Source organism: Hipposideros armiger, unplaced genomic scaffold, assembly GCF_001890085.2.
Source record: "Hipposideros armiger isolate ML-2016 unplaced genomic scaffold, ASM189008v1 scaffold_247, whole genome shotgun sequence".
NCBI lineage: Eukaryota > Metazoa > Chordata > Mammalia > Chiroptera > Hipposideridae > Hipposideros > Hipposideros armiger.
This window is the reverse complement of record NW_017731597.1, coordinates 7,770-27,551: the sequence shown is the minus strand read 5'-3', so window position 1 is coordinate 27,551 and position 19,782 is coordinate 7,770. Positions and strand designations below refer to the sequence as shown.

General features: G+C 35.0%; 1 protein-coding gene across 1 annotated transcript in view; it reads right to left on the bottom strand.

Moving 5' to 3' along the window:
- Positions 1 to 19,487, bottom strand: part of LOC109389865 (mannosyl-oligosaccharide 1,2-alpha-mannosidase IB-like) — a 59,943-nt gene extending 40,456 nt beyond the window's left edge. The window contains exons 1-4 of the mRNA XM_019655800.1: positions 19,410 to 19,487; positions 16,968 to 17,062; positions 5,843 to 5,966; positions 4,803 to 4,896 (exon numbers count right to left, since the gene is read on the bottom strand). Of these exons, the coding sequence (XP_019511345.1) occupies positions 4,803 to 4,896; positions 5,843 to 5,966; positions 16,968 to 17,062; positions 19,410 to 19,487 (391 nt within the window). The remainder of the gene's footprint in view (positions 1 to 4,802; positions 4,897 to 5,842; positions 5,967 to 16,967; positions 17,063 to 19,409) is intronic.
- Positions 19,488 to 19,782: the final 295 nt, after the last annotated feature.

The window sequence follows — 19,782 nt, the reverse complement described above, 5'->3', positions numbered from 1 at the left end:
TCATACATACATTTCCAGATATGCTGTAGATCTAAGAAAAGAACAAATGAGCAGAAAAGAAAATAAGGTAAAGATGTAAGAAAATTAACGGAGGTGAAATAATGGGAAAAAGCAGAGAAAGGCACAAGCCTTAGGCATCATAGTTGAGGGGAAATGTTTTTAGGTCTGCGGATCACTGCTAGAGTTTACAGAGTTAGTTGAATGTAACTTAGGTTATAGAATACAGTCCCAGTCCTGCCTGACAGGTTCTGCCAGCTCTTCTAGACAGTTGCTCCAGTGGGAGATTAAACGTGTGCTTCATAAATGAATACACAGCAGGAGCCCGAGACTCATGGTAACTACGGAATTGATCACCCAGGAGTCTGACTTTCTTACTTAAACCACTGAATCATGTCTGATAGGTATGAACTTCAATGAACCATGTCATTCCAAGGTCCTTTTGACATTCAGAAATTGATTATGCATTATAAAGCACTACTAAATATCAACGATTCATATAATCTATCTCAGCATGTCACGAAGCTAATGGCAGGTTTCTAACATTTCTTGAAGTGTTCTTACAGAAAATTCTAGAATAAAAACTAATATTTGTATTGTGTGTTTTAGTTTATGAAATATTTTCAAATATATCATCTCATAAACATGACCAACATGATCACCCTATTAAATAAGTACAATTAGAACAGATGAAGAAACAAAGGCATAGAGAAGTTAAATAACTTATCTAACTTATTAAGCAGGAAAGCCAGAATCAGTCTCCTAACTCCAAATATTATATCTATTCTTGCTTTTTCCACAATTTTTAATTTAGTAGTATAAAATTTAATGAATCAGTAATAACCAATTTCTTATATTTCCTTCACTTTAGTCATTAAATGACATGAGCTAAGCACTGTACTTAGAAAACTAGTGAAAAAATAAAGTAAAAAAAAAAAAACCAACTATGTGCTTTTAAATCTTGGTTCCTTACCATATTCTTTTATATCTGTTGCCAAGTCCTTTTCCTGAAGGTAATTGCCAGTAATTACTCTCTGTGATTGCTATGTGCGTGCCACAGACGTTATCCTTACTCTAATTACAATACAGTTAGCCAAAGCTGAATTGTTACATTTCAGTCCAATTCACTGTTTGTTTTGCAGGCTATTTATAGATGTGACAGATGTATACTGCTCAAATGATAATGGAATTTGATATACTTTTCAGAAGTGATATAAAATATACAAAAACATTAAAAGGAACAAATTGGACAAATCAGTGAGCACTGCAGCTGCTCAAGGGACATCGGGGCAGCTCCCCCAGGATTTTTAAAGACGCTTTGCCAAAATAACCAGTGAATTGCTTTCCATAACATTCTCAAAATTAATAACTGCTGAGAGTGAATATATTCTAAAGGAATAATTTGAATTTTATTTTGTGGGGAAAAAACAAGGAAGAATGAAAGAATTGTTTCTATTGCAATCTTTGTGGTATATATAAAACATGAAAGTTGCCATTTTAACCATTTTTTTAAGTATACCATTTAGTGGCATTAATTACTTCACAATGTTGTACAACCATCGCCAGTATTTCCAAACTTTTCATCACCCCAAAAAGAAATTCCGTACCTCTTAAGCAATAACTCTCCACTCCCCTCACCCCAACCCCTCGTAACCTCTAGTCCACTTTGTCTCTATGAATCTGACTCCTCTAGATATTTGGCATAAGTGCAATTATACAATATTTCTTTTTGTGACTGGCTTTTTTCATTTAGCATAATATTTTCAAGGTCCATCTATGTTGTAGCATGTATTAGAACTTCATTCTTTTTAAATATTCCATTGTGTGGATAGACCAATTTTGTTTATCTGTTTATCTCATGGACACTTTGGCTGTTTCCACCTTTTGGCTATTGTGAATAAGGTTGCTTTGAACACTAGCGTTACAAGTTATCTGTTTGGTTTCCAGATCTTTTGGGTATATTCCTAGGACTTGAGTTGTTGAATCATATAGAATTGCATGTTTAACTCTGAGGAAACATCAGACTCTTTATCACAGTGGCTGCAGCACTTTACATTCCCACCAGCAATGTGCAGGGTTCCAAATTCTCCACAACCTTGCCAAGACTTATTTTCTATCTTTTTGAATACAGAGATCCTAGTAGGTGTGAAGTGGCATCTCACTGTGCTTTTGATTTGCGTTTCCCTAATGACTAATGATGTTGAGCATCTTCTTCATGTGTTTAATTCCATTTCATATCTTCTTGGAAAAAAATGTCTATTCAAGTCCTGTGTTCACTTTTCTAATTGGGTGTTTGTCTTTCTGTTGTTGAATTCTAGTTTTTTATATATTCTGGATATTAAACCCTTACCAGATATGTGATTTGCAAATATTTTCTCTCGTTCTCTAGGCTGTCTTTCACTCTCATGATAGAGTCCTTTGATGCACAAAAACTTTTAATTTTAATGAAATTCAATTTATTGTCTCTATTGTTGTCTCAGCTTTTCAAGAAACCACTGCTAAATCCAAAGTCATGAAGATTTTTCCCTGTTTTCTTCTAGAAGTTTTATAGTTTTGGATCTTAAATTTAGGGTCCTTGATGCATTTTGAGTTAATTTTTGTATTAGGTATAAGGTGAGGGTCCAATTTCATTCTTTTTCACAAGGCTATCCAGTTTTCACACCATTTGATGAAGACAAAGAGTTATATTTTTAATAATTAAAAAGCTATATTGTTGCTCATTTCAAAGGCTGGCAATTCTCAAACTGTGATTTATTTTTTTCAGTATTCTAAGATTTTGGTATAGAAGATAGCATCTTCTTCTTTATTTAAAAATGTTTTTAACCTTACTTCAAAAGTAATAGACGTTCATTATCAAATTTAGATTAATAAAAGTAAACAAAAACGAAAAGAAAAATAAACATTCAGAAAAAAAACCAAACACAGATAGCACTTTGGTTTCTATTCTTACAGTGTCGGTTTTCGCGCTCTTTCTAAATATGGTTCTAGCTATGTCACATTCACCTATGTCAAGTATTCTATAACATCACTTTTAATGGCTGCATAGTGTACCACATCTGGAAGGCCTGTAACTTATTTAACCAAATCTTTCATAGGAGGTTTAAAAACTGCACTAACACAGCAGGCACTAATCACAAGTGGCTCTTTAAATTAATAGTAAATAAAATTAAAAATGCACAACTGTACTAGCAATATTTCCAGGGCTCAATAACTACATGCAACTAGTGATCGCTATATTAGCACAGATACTGAACATTTTCCTCATCATAGAAAGTTCTAGACAGGACTGCTTGAGAATGTTTCCAAATTATCCAAATTATAAATCACTCCAAAAGTATTGTAAGTAAACTTTATATACCTATAGCTCTGCACCTTTCTTTAGAATAACACCTAGAAATGAGTCACTAGTTCAAAGGGCACACAAATTTCCACGCTTTTTGAAGCACTGCATACAGGGATGTGTTCATTTCCTTTATCAATATGATAAAGAATAGTGTCTCCTGTTTAAAAGGCACATTGATTTGACTGGGGAGGTGGTGAAGTGGAAAAAGAGAGGAACAAAGAAAGCTCTCTGGTCTATGGAGATGCTACAAACATGGGAGAAAGATGGTAGTCTCTATAAATTGTTCTACAGTAACATCAGTCTATACAGAAAGAGGGTTGTCACATTACCTTGGCCCCATGCACACTTATCTTCAGGAACACCACTTTTAGGGTTAAATGTGAACACCTGTTTATTGGCCATTTGTGTTTTGTTTCTTCATGAATGTTCTCAGTCTATTTTCCTAGTGCGATAATCATCTTTTTCTTATGATCTTATAAGAGTTCTTGATATAGACAGGATATAAAAACTTTGTTTTCCAAATATGTTCAAATAAATTTGCTTAGCTTGTTACTTGCCTTTTGTTATGAACTGTAGGAGATTAACATTTAAATATAGTAAAAACCGGGCCAGCCAAGTGGCGCGCTGGTTAAGAGTTGGCTTGGGACACCAGCGCTGAGCAACAGGGCCCGGTTTCGGATCCCACGTTAGGGCCAGTGACGCTGCGCCCTCTACAGCTAAGATGGTGAACAACAGCTCGACCTGGGGCTGTGCTGCCGTTGAGTCACTGGCAGTGAAGCTGCAGTGGGCTGCCATAAGCTACCGTGAGTGGCTGGCAGCCGGCGTGAGCAGCCGTCCAGTGGCCGGCGACCGATCTGCCTCACCCGGGAAAGAGTGCAATGATAATACCAACATGGGCCAGTGAAGCAATGTCCTCCACAACTAGAATGAAGGACAAAAGGACAGCAACTTGTCTGTTCCCCTTCACGGATTCCCCAGTGCTGTTCCCCTCCCCCAATTCCCCAATAAAATCTTTGAAAAAAGAAAAATGAATGATTGGACAGAGCTTGTGCAAGAGCAATCGTCCTCTTTTCTAATCATTGAAAATACTCATTTTTTTTCTTCATATTCCTTTAGAAATACCTACCACAAGCAATGTCCTTATTTACATGAAAATGTATTTCATAAATAAGGGCTTCAAGTATAACCTTTGGCAAATGCCACATTATATTTTAACAAAGTACTTACACATACATGAAATAAAATACCCTTGTGAGGCAGGCTGTTAATGTTGCCATTTTATAAGTAGAAAAACAACCTGTGAGAGGGCAGAAACTTGCTGAAGGCAACGGCACCAGCAGATCCCAGGGCTGACACTAACTGGGGCTTCGCCCTCTACACGAAGTCTGCTTTTCACTCCATCAAGCCCAAGTTTTCAGACATCAGCTTTTAACAAAGCATCAGCTGTACTTGAAATACTTACACTGACCCCAGCGACCTGTTCTTGGATTCAAATAATTTGGATAAAGACCATTTGGACGATCCATTTTCTGAAGTAGTTTCCGAATGTGCATGACCTATACAAAATAAAATACAGAATGCAATTAACAAAAATTAGTGTCATCGTCACTTTATATTAATCTAGGCTTTGCATTTTATCCTCACTCAGAACCTGCAGCACCTCCCCTGCCTTTTTGTGGTGTGTATGGTGGTCAAGAAAAGCTGTTTTTTTAAATGCCTCATTTATGATGACATGTGATTATTATTTAAAAATCAAGCAACAATAACAATAGAAAGAAAACAGCCACTGGTGTTTTGATTGGCATTGAATTGATACTACAGATCAACGTGGAGATGACCGAAATTCTTATGATGCTTACACGAACATGACATATCTCTCCATTAAGGTCCTCTTCAATGTTACTCAACAGTTTTGAACTTTACCTGTCATTAGATTTATTTGTAGGAAACTTACACTTTTGTTCCTACCACATAATGTATGTTTTTATAAAGTGAAACTTCCTTGCCTGTTTTAACGGGTGCAGAGAAATGCTACTGATTTTTAATACCTATATTGATCTTTTATTCAAATATATATTAAGCTCTCATTTCTAATAATTTAAATGTACACTGTCTTAATATTTTAGGTATATAATCATGTAATTTGTGATTAATCAGTTTTTCTTTTCAATTTTTGAACTTTTTATACATTTTGTTTTCCAAATGTATACATTTTATACATTTTGTTTTTCATGCTGGCTTTCAGCACAATGCAGAATATAGATGGTAATGACATTTTTAAAAAGCTTACTAGTGGTTACAACTTCTCAAATAACAATAAATATTTTAAATATGTTCTAAATAGAAAGAATATTTCTTTCAATAATTTAAAAAGAAAACGAAGGCCAGAGTCCTGCTAAACATATTTCAAGAAAGGCAAACATTTTCTAAGCATTAATCAAGTCTTTTGGTAAATCTTAAAGAGTTTTTATATAACAAAGAAAAGAAGACAAGAACACTAACCTTTTTGTAGTAAATCGGGTCCCCTGTCAAGTAGCTGAGGTGGACAAACTCCATATGTAATGTGCCAAATTCAGCAAGAATGCTGCTACCCGCAGATGCCCAACCCCAGTTTCGCCCCACTCCACTGAACGACAGCAATGGCAACAGGAGACAGAATTGGAAAAAGACCAAAACATTTTTTAAATGAATACATAAACGTTAAATCTCTTAGAATTATTATATCTAACACAATTTATACCTAAAATTTTATTTTATTATTTAAACAAATTTTTCAATAGTTACTATACATGTTTTTAAAAAATGAAATATAGAAAAGTATACAGTAAATATGTTTCACTCCAGAAATCTCACCTCTCTTCACACCACCAGGCCTGATAATCACTCTCAGTAGCTTCTTATGTATCAGTCCAGAATTTTTTATGCATATATAAGCAATCCAAATATATATTATTTTCCTCCTTTCTTAAACAAAACTATATAACGAAGTATACTTGCTGCTCTTTAACTTGCATTTTACTCTTAAGATGTACTTCAGTGGTCTTTCCCTATCAGTTCACAAATAACATTCTCAGTTTTTTACAGCTGTGCAAAATTCCATGGTATTAATGACTTCCCATTGGAACAGCCACTGCAGAGGCATATGAAAATGTGTGGGAGCATTCCGAGTTGTCTCAAACCCTAATGGTGCAACTTGTGTTTATTGTGCTGGGGACAGAGATGTAACATATCCTGTAATGGTCAGGACAGTATCCTGCAATAACAAATTGTCCATTTCCAAATGCTGATAATACCTGTGAAAACTACCACAATATATGAGTAGATAGAGTTTAATTAACCCTCCATCTGTGGTCCTTCAGCATATTTCTGATGTTTTGCTATTATGAAAACTTTTACTGTGAATAACCTTATGTACATTTCTTTTGTGCAGATGCATTTCTAGGATATCTTCCTGTTATTTTTTTAGCCTGCCTTATAATTTTTTTACTAGAAGCCAGAAAAAGTGTAAAAGTGTAGAGGCTTTGGACATTATCGTCTTTCTGAGAAAGTTAAGTTTCTTCTGAAACTCAGGGAGAGTACAGGCAAATTACCATGGTTTTAGCATTTGGTAAGGATAGTCTATTTCAGTTTTGCCTCTACGGCTAGGGAGTAGCCCTGAGCTCTCAGCTGAAAGCTTGAGGAGTTTACCAAGGGACCTCCACCCTGCTAGCCTGCAACACTAACCTCTGTCTCCCCAGTACCATGTGGCTGTTAAATTTTCTCCTTTGCCCTTTAACCTCCAGCTGCCATTTTCTGTTGGGTTTCCTTGAGTCTTGCCCCGTGTGTGTAACTTGAGAATATTTGTACATATATTTTTGGACTTTTCCTCTGTAACTTCTTACTGTCTTGAGAGTTTGTCCCTCATGTTTCAGCCATTTGGCAGCTCCAGGACCAGATCAGAGTCTCCTCTGCCCCATGTGACCGCACCATGACTTGGAAATTGTCCTCAGAGAAAAGGCCAACATTTATATGGCGATGACCTTCTCTTAGGAAGTCCTACATGAGTTAGTTGCTCTCCAGCCCTCAAACCATATTGTCTAGCTTTTATGATTGTTTTTGATGGGAGGGCTGGTCTGATATAAGCTATTCCATGGCTGGAACTGGCAATCTAGATTAATTATTCAAGTAACAGTTCGTGGGTTATTTCTACAAGAACTTTAAGCCATTCTCCAGGTCTTTTCTACATTGAGGAGGAAGTAAAAATTTAAGTCTTTCTATCATTTTATATCCACTTATATACTACCAATTCAATATGCCATATTTTAGTTCGAGTTGAGAAAACATTAAAATAGGTATCAGCACATATCACTACCTGGTGTAAAGTTCTTTTATTTGGTTGGTGCTATTTTTACACTGTCTTTGAAAATATGGTACCACTAATAGATTTTTTTTTTGTAGCTAGAAGTGAGAATCAAGGACGAAATATGGATACGTATTAGTAAGTAACTACTTAAGACAGTCATTCATTTCCAAATAGTAAGTCCCTACTATGCTCCAGGAGACAGAGCAGTGAACCTGACATATAACATTCCTGTTCCCATAATCAACAGTAATAATTGTTATGAACAAAATTACACAGAGACATAGAATAGTGGGTACAATGAAAAGGTGATTTAGAAGAAAGGCTCGTTATGTATAAGATTCAGAGGAAGCGTTTTGAAATAACACAATTTGAACTGAGACCTGAATGATGAGAAGGCGCAAGTGCTGAATGATCTGGAGGAAGAAAACGAGACAGCAAATGAGGAACAAGAAGGTGGCCGGCGTGACTAGAGCTCAGGAAGTGGAAATGAATGACATGGGATGAGGTTACAGGGCTAGGTATAATCCACACTACGCAAGAATCCTGTAAGGTCACAGTAAAATTTTTATTCTAAGTGTGATGGAACATGATGGAGGATTTTGAGGGATGGAACATAAGACTGAAGGAATAAAGTGTCCCATTTAGAAAGATTACCTAGGCATTAGCATGGCCCGTGAATCAGAGTGCGGGCAAGTGTAAACCAAAGTCCCTGCGAAGTCCTCTAACAGCTTACTATTCTTCCCTTTAAAAAATCCTTGGCCAAAAGCCCCAAATGACTTTTTTCCATAGTGCATTTAAATACTTTTCAAAATACTAAATTCTAAACAAGCTTTTTCACTTATTTTACTCACAGCCTCACAGGAACAAGCTAAAATGTTAAACTTGATATCTGTATATAGTCTAACAACTCAGAGAAATAAGAAAATCTCTAAGAACAAGATATAATACTGATAAGGACAGAGGAGATCCTATAACTATAAAAACGTGATGAGCTGCTAAAAACCAACCAGCTCATAATTTTATGCAAATGCTACGATTTTTCAACTCCAACTTTTACATGTACTCACTTCTTTCCTCTTTCAGCTGCTCTTCATTGCTAATGTAGGTCTGCCTTTCCACCTACTGTCATTAAAAAGTTTCTTTAACATTTCTAATAATAGAGGCCTGCTGGTAATAAATGCTCTAAGCTTTTTATTTGTCTAAAGATGTCAATTTCACCTTCAGTTTTGAAAAAATAGTTTCCATGGTTAAAGAATTTTAGATTGACTTTTTTCTTTCAACACTTTCAAGATGCTGTTCATCGTCTCCTGGCTTGCACTGTTGGGGACATGAAGCAAGCAGTAGTTCTAATCTTGTTCCTTGTGTATGATGGCTTTTTTCCTCTGGCTATTTTTAAGATTTTGTTTTCATTTTCATTGGTTTTTCAGCCATTCATTATGTTTCTTTATGTCTGTCTAGTTTGGGTTTCATCAGGTGTCTGAGATCTGTAGGTTTATAGTTGTCCATCAAATATGGGAAACTTTTGGCCATTACTGCTTCAGATAGTTTTTCTGCCATTCCTCCTGCCCCGTGCCCAAATCATTCCACCACATGTATGTCAAACATGTGATACTGTCCCACAGGTCACTGGCTACGCTCCTTTTATTTTTCTCTCTGTGCTTCAGTTTGGATGGTTTCTGTTGTTATGTCTTCAAGCTCACCGATCTTTTCTGAGGTGGTATCAAATCTGCTGGGAAGCTTGCCAAGTGAGTTTATTTCGTGTATTTCTCAGCACTAGAAGTTCCATTTGGTCCTTTTAAAAATCTCTCTTCTCATTATGTTTGCATTTCCCTTTACATCCTTGGGCACACTTGTAATAGATATTTTAAGGTCCTTTATTGCTATCTCCATCATTGCTGTTCTTTCTCTGTATGTTTCTATTGATGGTTGTTTTCCTCCTCATCATGGGTTACATTCTCCTGCTTCTTTGCATAAGTAGCAATTTTTATTAGATGCTGAACAGTATGAAAACATGTTGCTGAATTTCTGAATTTTACTTTCTTCCTTTAAAGCATTTCCCATGTTGTTCTGACAGACGGTTAAATAACTTGTGGGTAGCCTAGCTCTTTCAAGGACTGTTGTTAGGCTTTGCTAACAGAGGGCTACATCACCTTTACTTTACTAAGACATGACCTTTCTGTAGTTTCAATCCAATATCCCTGGTGTGCAAAAACATATTTTAATTTTTAACTGCCCAATTTAGTCAACTCTTTTATTAGTCAAATTGTTTTTCAGTTGATCACCTTTTTTTCCCCCAGGAAAGTAATAATATGATCCATAATGAATTATAATTTTGTCACCAGTCCATTCTTTTTACTTTATTCCTTTTTCCTATGTTATTATACTTGTTAAAATCCCCAGAAAAATGTTAAATATTGTCTTGTTCTTGATTTTAATTGTGATGTATCTAACATTTCATTAACTCTTTTGTTTAATAAATATCTGTTGTTAAATGAAAATGGCAAGTAAATAATACACAAAGGGCATGCATATATAACTACATAACATGTCTGGAAGGATACTCAAGAAATTTTTAATTGTGGTTTCCCTGAAAGACTAGGGGTTTGGAATCAAAGGTTTACTTTATAGTACGTGCTGTTTCAATATATGAGTATGCACATTCACCCAATACTTGTATTTTTTTTTCAATTAAAACATCTAAGAGCCGGTCAAGTGGCTCAGTTGGTTAAGAGCTCGCTCAAGAGTGCGAGCTCTGAGCAACAGGGTCGCCGATTCGACCCAGGGCCTGAGCTGAGCTGCTGCTGCTGCGCTGCCAACAGGTGGCAGGCTTCAGCTAAAAAAACAAAAACAAAAACAAAAACAAAACAAAAAAAACATGTAGCTACATAAAAAAGAAGAAGAAGAAGAAAAGGAAGTGAGGGAAAGAAAGGAGCGAAAGAGAAAGAGAGCGAATGAGGAGAAAGGAGAGTGGAATCTATTTTCTGCTGTTTACGTAGTCTAAGGAGAAGGGAAGATAGATAAGAAAGTGAATTCTGATTCCTACTTAGAAGTGAGTAGCCAACATGACAGAATATGCTTTACTTAATACGAAAATAGTGTCATATTCTTATACATGTTGCTTTTTCATTTAATACATCACAGGTATTACCCTTCTCTGAAAATTCACTTCCAGAGCATCATATCAAATGGCTGTGTCACATTCCACTGTATGGACATGCCACTCTTTTGTATTTAATGTGTTTCATTCTATTTTCACTACTATAAACATCACTGCCATAAAAATCCTTACAATCAAATCTTTGTGCATACCTTCACTTACTTCATTATGATAAATTTCCATAAATGAAATTACAAGGTCAAAAGGTAGACATATTTCAAGGTTTCTGAAACCTACTGCCAATCCACCTTCCAAGTTACTCAAATTTCCAATTCCAACAACTGTATGTGGTTTTCATTTCTTCACAATATCAATCCTAAATACCATCATTCTCTTTTTGTCAATTTTCTAGGTGAGAAAAGAAAACCTTATTTTAAATCTAATTTTTTTTATTACTAAAGTGCTCAAAATTTTTATTTTTAACAGTATTTCTTTTTTGAATTACCCATTCATGTATTTACCAGCCTTTTAAAAAACTGGTGGGTATTTTTCATAAGTCTGTAAAAACTATTTATATATTAAAAATGATACTCATATGTTCTCAATACCATTACTGCTATTAACCCTTTTCCTAGTTTGTTATTCTCCTTAAATTTTACTCATGATGTCTTATGATATCTTTAAGTTCAACATGATCGAAAAATTCAAGAGAAGCAAGCATATGTTTAAAATTTAAATATTTCCTTAAGTTTTGTCAAATGCCTATTTCCTCTTCCTGTTTGATCGAGTTTTCCAAATTTAAAAGTGTAAAATCCCTTTTAAAGATCCTAATTTTTACCCACCTACTCCTTGAATAATGAGAGATCCATCCGAACTGAGTATTTATCCAAAATCACAGTAGACAATTTCCTCTCAGAACCCATCACTGAGCCCTGGTTGATCACAGAACTTCCTTCCGTGACAAGCTGTAGAAATTCAGTGACATGGCAGTGTGAGGGTTGTGTAGAGGATGCCTAAGCTGTTGGCTGGGCAATTTCATCCCTGTGTGGTTCCTTCTGCTCTGTTTGTAATGAAGCCTTCCATATATGGCTCTCTGCTCGGCTCAGCTTCTATTCCGCACATCCAGTTAAGCTTCATTCCATATGCTTTTGCCATCCATGTTAGAGTCATACCACTGCTTACCTGACTTTTATCTGGGATAAGTGTTACCTGCATGCATTCACCATGTTAAGTGCTAAGTATATGATGGTGAACAAAACAGGCATGGTTCTGCTGGATGGATGTATTATACATGCACATAGCGAGAGAATTTCAAGAAAAGGGCTTCTAGTTTGTCCCACGAGTTAACTCACCAAATTAGGGGGTATCAGTGATGACGAGGACCTTCTCTATTTATGCCTATATGTCTTGCTACTTTTTTAGAGAAAAGAATTTCAAATACACTCTCCAAATCTTCTTTCAGTATCCTGGTAATGAAATTTATCTCAGTAACTCCAAGGCGAACCTTCCAGTTAAAGGTTAAGCCTCTTCACAGAAATGGCACTTTTGCCCTTTCATAAATCTCCTTACATAAAGGATTAGCTGAGGCATTTGGAGGTTCATATATACTGGTTCCCCACTTTTCACCACCAGCCATTTCTCTAAAATTCCAAGTTTCTCTCCTGTATTTTCTCATCTGCACATGTCTTTTTGGTTATTTCCTCCACTCACGATGCTCTACCCCATCGGTATCACCTGTTAATATCTTACTCCTCTACAAAAGCAAGTTAAAGTGCTCTGTGAAAGCTCCGTAATCTTCTTGACTACGTACCATGTTGACGCCCTCTACTTTATAACATATTATTTGGGTACCTGCCATGTGCCACTCCACTAACTATCACAGTCATGTATCCCTGGTGGTCCTTTGAAAGTGTGCATTATTCACCCAGAATATCGACAGTATCTTGCTTAGGGTTGTGTAGAAAAAAAATTAATTGAATGCCATTCTTTACTGAGTGTATATTAGTATAAAAAGGAAAATATATAACATATGATACAGAGAGTAAACAAATACAAGGATATGATTCTTATATTATGTCAGATGAACTGAGTCCTAGGAGTATAACATTAAATTTTACTTAAAAATAAATAGAAAGCAAATTATCTAATGTACTTTAAGTGATAAAATACATTAAATCATGAGTTTAAAACTTTCTCAAAATTCCAGACCCATGTGACTTTACCAGAAGTTTCTACCAAGCAGCTGAGGATAAAAAAATAAAAAAAAATCTTATACAAATGCTTCCAGAGGAGAGAGAAAGAAAGAACATTACCTAATATGTTTTATAAGAGAAGCACAACCTTGATGTCAAAACTGGACGAGAATATTAAGAGAAAAAGTACAGACCAATATCATATGCAAAAAAAAAAAGATGCAAAGGTCCTAAAGAAAATATCAGCAAACAAAATCTGGCAACATATAAAGAAAATAGTAGAATTTATCATGATCAAATTGGGTTTATTCCTTGAATATAATAATAGTTTCTCATTGGAAAAAAAATATAAATGACTGCAATGAAAAGTTTTAAGAAAAGAATTCTTAACATTTCAAAAACTACAAAAAATTGCTTGAAAAAATCCAATAATACAGGATTTAAAAAAAACTTAAAATATTAGAAATAAATAGAACCGCCTTAAACTAGTAAGAGTTCTCTACAAAAAACCTACAGCTAACATCATGGTAAAAAACTCACTTTCTATTGAGACAAGGATGTCCTTAGTTGGGAGGGGGTAGGGATGAAGGAGAAGGGGAAGGGATGAGACAATACAAATTGGTAATTACAATATGGCCTCAGGGATAGAAAAGACAGTCTGGGGAATACAATCAATAATGTTGTAAATATTTTTCAGGGGGCCAGTTGAACTCATGCGGGTCAAGGAGACCACTGCATAGACAGTGTAGAGGCCTGACCACTGCACTGCATTTCTGAAGCTGATGTTGAATAATACTGTATATCAACTACAATTATATATACATATAGTCACGGGATGTGGAGTAGAGTGTGGGAATGGAGTCAATGGAATTGTAATAGATAAGTATGACATCGGGGGTGGGAGGGCAGTGGATGGGGGAGAAGGGGTTGTTACTTTGTGAGGGGTAAAAAATATAACTACTGCATTATTCTGTACACCTGAAACTAATAATAAAATTTAAAAAAAAAATGTCCTTGATCACCATTTCCATTCAATATTGTACTGTAAGTCCTAGCCAGTACAGGAAAGGGGGGTATGAAACAAAACTGTCCTTATTCACAGTTGACATGATTATTTATAAAGAAAATACAAAATAATCTCAGATAAATTATTGATATTTACAGGAAAATTCAAATTCAGCAAGATTGCTGAATTCAAAATAAGTTTCAAAAACAATTGCATTCTATGTTTAAGCAGAAGATAACAATTTTTAAAAATGCCATTTATCATAGCATTTTTAAAAATCAAGAATCTAAGAATAAATCTAACAAATTTTTTCTAATTTCTGCTTGCATGACCCTGAAATCTTTTAATGACCAAATTAGTCTCTCCTGCAGAAAAAAATTATAAATTCTGGACAAAATACAAAATGACAATGACCTAAAGTCATTGAAGAATGAACAAAAGCTGGAAGATTCTGAGGACAGTGTAAACCTGGAAAAACAGGCCAACATGGGGTCAGTTTCCCATTTTTTAATAGTGTTTAGTCCAAAGACAAATGCCATCATACTAGGCAAAAGAACTAAAACCTGATAGAAAACTTGCAGTTTTCCTGTATTAAAGAATCGGAAGCCAGTGTTTTACAGCAATTACAGCTGCTGGAAAAAGGGAGGTGGCATCCTGGGAGGAGAGAGCCAGAGAGGGGAAGCGCCTAATTCTGGTATGAACTCTCTGTGTCCCTGGCTGCCCTATGAATCATGAATGCTTGAAAACAGACTCAAAGCAACCCGGTTAAAGATAAAGAAATGAATTGAGACAGTCTGAAGTTTGATTCCAACTAAGTTATGTGATTACTTAATGTCTCTCTCTCTCTCTCTCTCTCTCTCTCTCTCTCTCTCTCTCTCTCTCTCACACACACACACACACACACACACACACACACACACACACCTAAGAAAAATAAAACAGAATCCAGAGTCTACACAACAAAACTTTCAGAACGTCCAGTGTACATTCAAAATGTTACCCAGCCTCAAGTGAAAAGATAATCAACTGAAGCCAACTCCAAGATGATCCAGATGTTAGATATGCAAAGATTTTGGAACAGCTATTCTAACTATGTTTGATGGAATACAGGGAAATATGTTCACAGTGAATGAAAAGATAGGAAATATCTGCAGAGAATCAGAATGAAAAAACATCTAATCAAGATTCTAAAAAATTCAAGTGTGCGGTTCTGTAATGCATCTTCTATGTATCACATTGTGTGTTCACCACCCAGAGTCAGTTCTCCTGCCATCACCATATATTCAGTCCCCTTTACCCTCTTCTCCCACCACCCTACCCCTTACCCTCTGGTAACCACTAAACTATTGTCTGTGTCTATGATCTTTTGTTTCTTCATTTCTTTGTCTTCCTTTGTAGTTTTCAGTTTTATATCCCACATATCAGTGAAATCATTTGGTTCTCGACTTTCTGACTTATTTTGCTTAGCATAATTTTGCTAACCATTGTCACCCCAATAAATTCTAATTAAAATAAATAAATAAATAAGAGAATATCAGAAACCGAAAAAAAATTTTTCACTGGATGGGCTTAAAAGCAGATTAGAGCAACAAAGGAAACCCTGAATATGAAGAGAGATCAATGGAAATTATTCGATCTGAAGAACACACACACAAAAAAGATTGAAAAATAAAAACAAGAGCTTCAGGGTCCTGTGGGACAGTAATAAAAACTCTAAAATACAAGTAATTGGAATTTCAGGCGAAGGCAAAGAAAGAATGGGGCAGAAAAGACATCTGAAGAAATAATGACCAAAATTTTACCATTATATTTAGGGAAAGACATATTCCAATTTCACAAGCTCATCAGCAAAGATTGAGCGGGATACAGAAGGAACAAAATTGGACAACAATCATTCAAATTCTGACTTATCAGCAACCATGGAAACCAGAGAAGAGAGAAACATCTTTAAAGTATACAAAGAGAAAAAAACCCATCAATCAGAAATTTGACATACACTAAAAATATCCTTTAAGAATGGATGCCAAGACTTTTTCAAACGAAGAAAAATAGTAAGAATTTACCCCTACAGATGAGCACTATAAGAAATACTACATAAAGTTCTTCGGGCTCAAGTGACATGACGCCAGATTAAAACTCAGATCTTCTAAGAGAAACGGAAAAAACTAGATATACTGGCTGGTAAATATTAGGGTAATTAATAGACTAGTTTTCCCCTAGGTAAATATTAGACTATTATTCCCCTCAATTCTATCAAGTAAACAGGTGTGCTTAAAACTAATATTTTAACACTGTATTCTGAGATTTATAACATATTTGATGTAATTGAATTGACAACTATAGCATATAAACGATGGGAGGGAGCGAGTAAATGGACAGGTATGGTTGAAATGTTCTTATACTTCACATAACGTGGTACAATATTAATTCTGCTAACTGAAAAATTAATTATTTACAGTGCAATTCCTATAACAACACTTAAAAAGGCTGATAAATAAATATAAATCCTAATACATAAACTAAAATATATTCATCAATTCAAAAGAAGTTAGATGAAAAGAAATGAAGGAAGAGAACTTAAATCAGACTGCAACAATAATTACATTTCAATGGACTAAAAGGCAGAGATTGTCAGACTGGCAAGATCCAACTATAGGCTGCCTCCAACAAAAAGGACTATAATTAAACGATACAGTTAGGTTGAAAATAAACGAGTAGAAATAGATATACCATGAAAATAGTAAGCATAAGAAGGGTGGAATAGCTGTATTAACATCTGAGAAAACAAACTTCAAGACAAAAATATTATCAGAGATAAAGAGGGACACATCATAATGATAAAGGGGTGAAATCAGCAGAAAGATCATAACTGTGTAAGTACTTTGTGGTGGGGGCAGATCATCAGAAATTTCTAAGACTAAGTAGGTCCAAAAAATCAGTTAATTCTAATTATTTTCGAATAGGAACAACCACATAAAAGTAGAATTTACCTTTTAAGATTCACCATTGCCCAGGGAATCCCAGTAGGTGTGTTAAAGGCAGGAAGGAGTTTCTCAGCCAATTGGACTGCTTTAATCTTGAATATCTAAGATAAAAACATGAATATTCATAAATTATAGTAATCAATTCATAAATTATAGCCATTATCATTTGCTGGTCTCTCATTCGACACACACCGCTACGTATTAGGTCCATGGAAGAAGTACACAGGGGAAAATGGCATCTCTTTGGTACCATGCACCACATAGCAATCAGAAAGAAATGTTTGTACAATGGAGAATGAGGAAAGCTACCCAATGTGTAATGGCCTGAAATTACAATTAATGGAAAGGGAAGGACATGGCTTTGGTGTTGATAGTATCTACATTTTCAGCTGGCAAAAGATCTAACAGAAAGTGTTAGACTATGAAATATTCATCCATGGTATACAAGCTTAGTACAAATATTCAAATGAAAGAAAGAGATGTTAAACCAATTTGGATAAATACCCTTGGAATACTATAAATACATCTATGTCTCAACATTATCCATCAAGGTTTATGCAAATTATTAAAGGAAAACAATGTTTGAGTTTGCATTCCAAGTTTAACAGGTATGATTAAGAGTTATAAATGCTTCATCCCTTGGTCCCTATTGCTACTTTTTTTGGTACCCCCCAAAATAAATTACCTAAATATCAGTGGTTTCCAAACTTTTAAAATCATGTACTACTACCAAGATATATATTGCAAAATTTCTAATATTCTTAGCATATCGAAACAGATAGGTTTGTGTACCCCATTTTGGACGCTGCTGACTTAGAGGCTCCAAACTGAGATTGAGTCATAATATCCTATTAGGAAAAGTGGCACGTTCTATATGTCTCAAGCCTATCTTCTGTCAAATTGATTTCAAATTGATTAGTTATTTAAGGTTCCATCCTTTCACTGCAGTCAAATGTTTTTATACAATATTATTAGATGCTTCAAATAAGTGAGTAGTTGAAGGACAGGAACAGGTCGAAGTTCTAAGCTTATATTAAATAAAGCACACCATTATTGGGGGTAGAAAATATTAGAAATACGTACAAATAGAAAGAAATATGTTAAGATATTTGCAAAGTTCCTTAAAGACAGCAAAACTTCTTAGCAGAACTTTTAATTAGATATTCTCATAAATCAACAATTTACCATTTCCTTGAATTCTTAAACACAAAAATTCCAATGAAAAATATAACAATTTAAGGTAAAAGTTTTAATAATGTTCTCATAATTCAGAAAAACAAATGTAAATTCAGTTCTCTCTGTATTAACATGTATGTTGGTAAAGGTAAGTTACATTATATCATAAAGAGATATTGCTTCTATTTACCATGAGCACAAAGGGACTAAACTCTTACTAAGAACTAATATTAATGTCATGTATTTGTTAATCACATTTTTGTGTCATATCTTTTCTATATATAAAACTAATAATCAGAATTGTAGAATGTCTTACAAACATAAACTTTTTCTAAATAGAAAGCATCCTTATTTTGCTTCCAGAAGTAATCAATGACATATTTTCTAATTTTCAACTACCTGTGTCATTAATAACAGTTAACATATATAGTAACCAGTTATAGTATACAGCCCCCCCAAAACACCCTAATATTGAGAAAAAATTCCTTATATAGTATGCCTATTTTTTTCATGAATATACAAAATCTTTAATGAGAAATATATCATAGCCTTACATTCCCTATTTCAGAATCATATTTTGCTAGACAATAGCAACAGCTAATTTAAAACAAATTGTTTTTAGTATGTAATATAGAAAATAATATAAATCCAAAAAGTATCAATTCTTTTCCAGTCCTATACCTAAACTATACAGTCCCTTCTACAATGCAAACAGCTATCCCCTTCTTGACTATCTAGTAAATATTTTGTGCTAAATCAGTTCCACAGTATGCATGTCATATCGAATCCTCATTTTCGGGCTCTCCCAGAAACAGAAATTCACTTATAGTTCACACACAGAGCCTCTGTCTCTGTCTCTGTCAAACACAGAATATCATACACTCTATTCTGAACCTGCTTCTTTCTTTGATTGTGCCCGGGAGATCTTTCCAAAACAAACCACAAAGGTCGACCGCCTCCTTTTCTGTAGTGGCTGCAGAATTTCCCCCTTTTGTGGATATTCAAGAATGGTAGAAGTCTTTGTTGCATCACCTTGAGCATCACTCTACTGCGTGGGAAATCAGAGCCATGGTCCTATGGGTACCACCCTCCTTGGCATCTCCTCTCCTGAAGATTGGGATGTATATTGAATGTTTCCAGTCTGTAAGCCATCGTTTTGTCTTGCGTATTTGTTGACATATTCTTGTTAGGATTTTGACAATTCATTCTCTATGGCTTGAAATAAATCTATCGTTATCCCAGCTACTCTAGTGAGTTGTTTCTTCCCAATACTTTCAGGGCAGCTTTCACCTCATTTTCTAGAATTACAGGTTCTTCCTCAAAGGAAACTTGTTCAAAGGTATCAGTCATCCTTTTGTCTCTTCTGTACAGATTTTCACAATACCGTTTCCACCTTCCCTTTATTTTCTCCTGGTCAGATAAGGTACTTCCTTGTTGGTCATTTAGCATTCCTAATCTAAGTATGAATTTCCCTTTTATTTCTTCGGGTAGTGGTCTCTTGTTTTTCCTTTTTTTGTTCTCGTCTATTTTCTTATATTGACAATTGTATAGTTTTCTTTATCTCTGCATGATAGTTCAGGATTCTAAGCCTGATTTTGTCACCTTTTACTTTTGCCCCTCAGCTGTCTCTAACCATTTTTAGTGT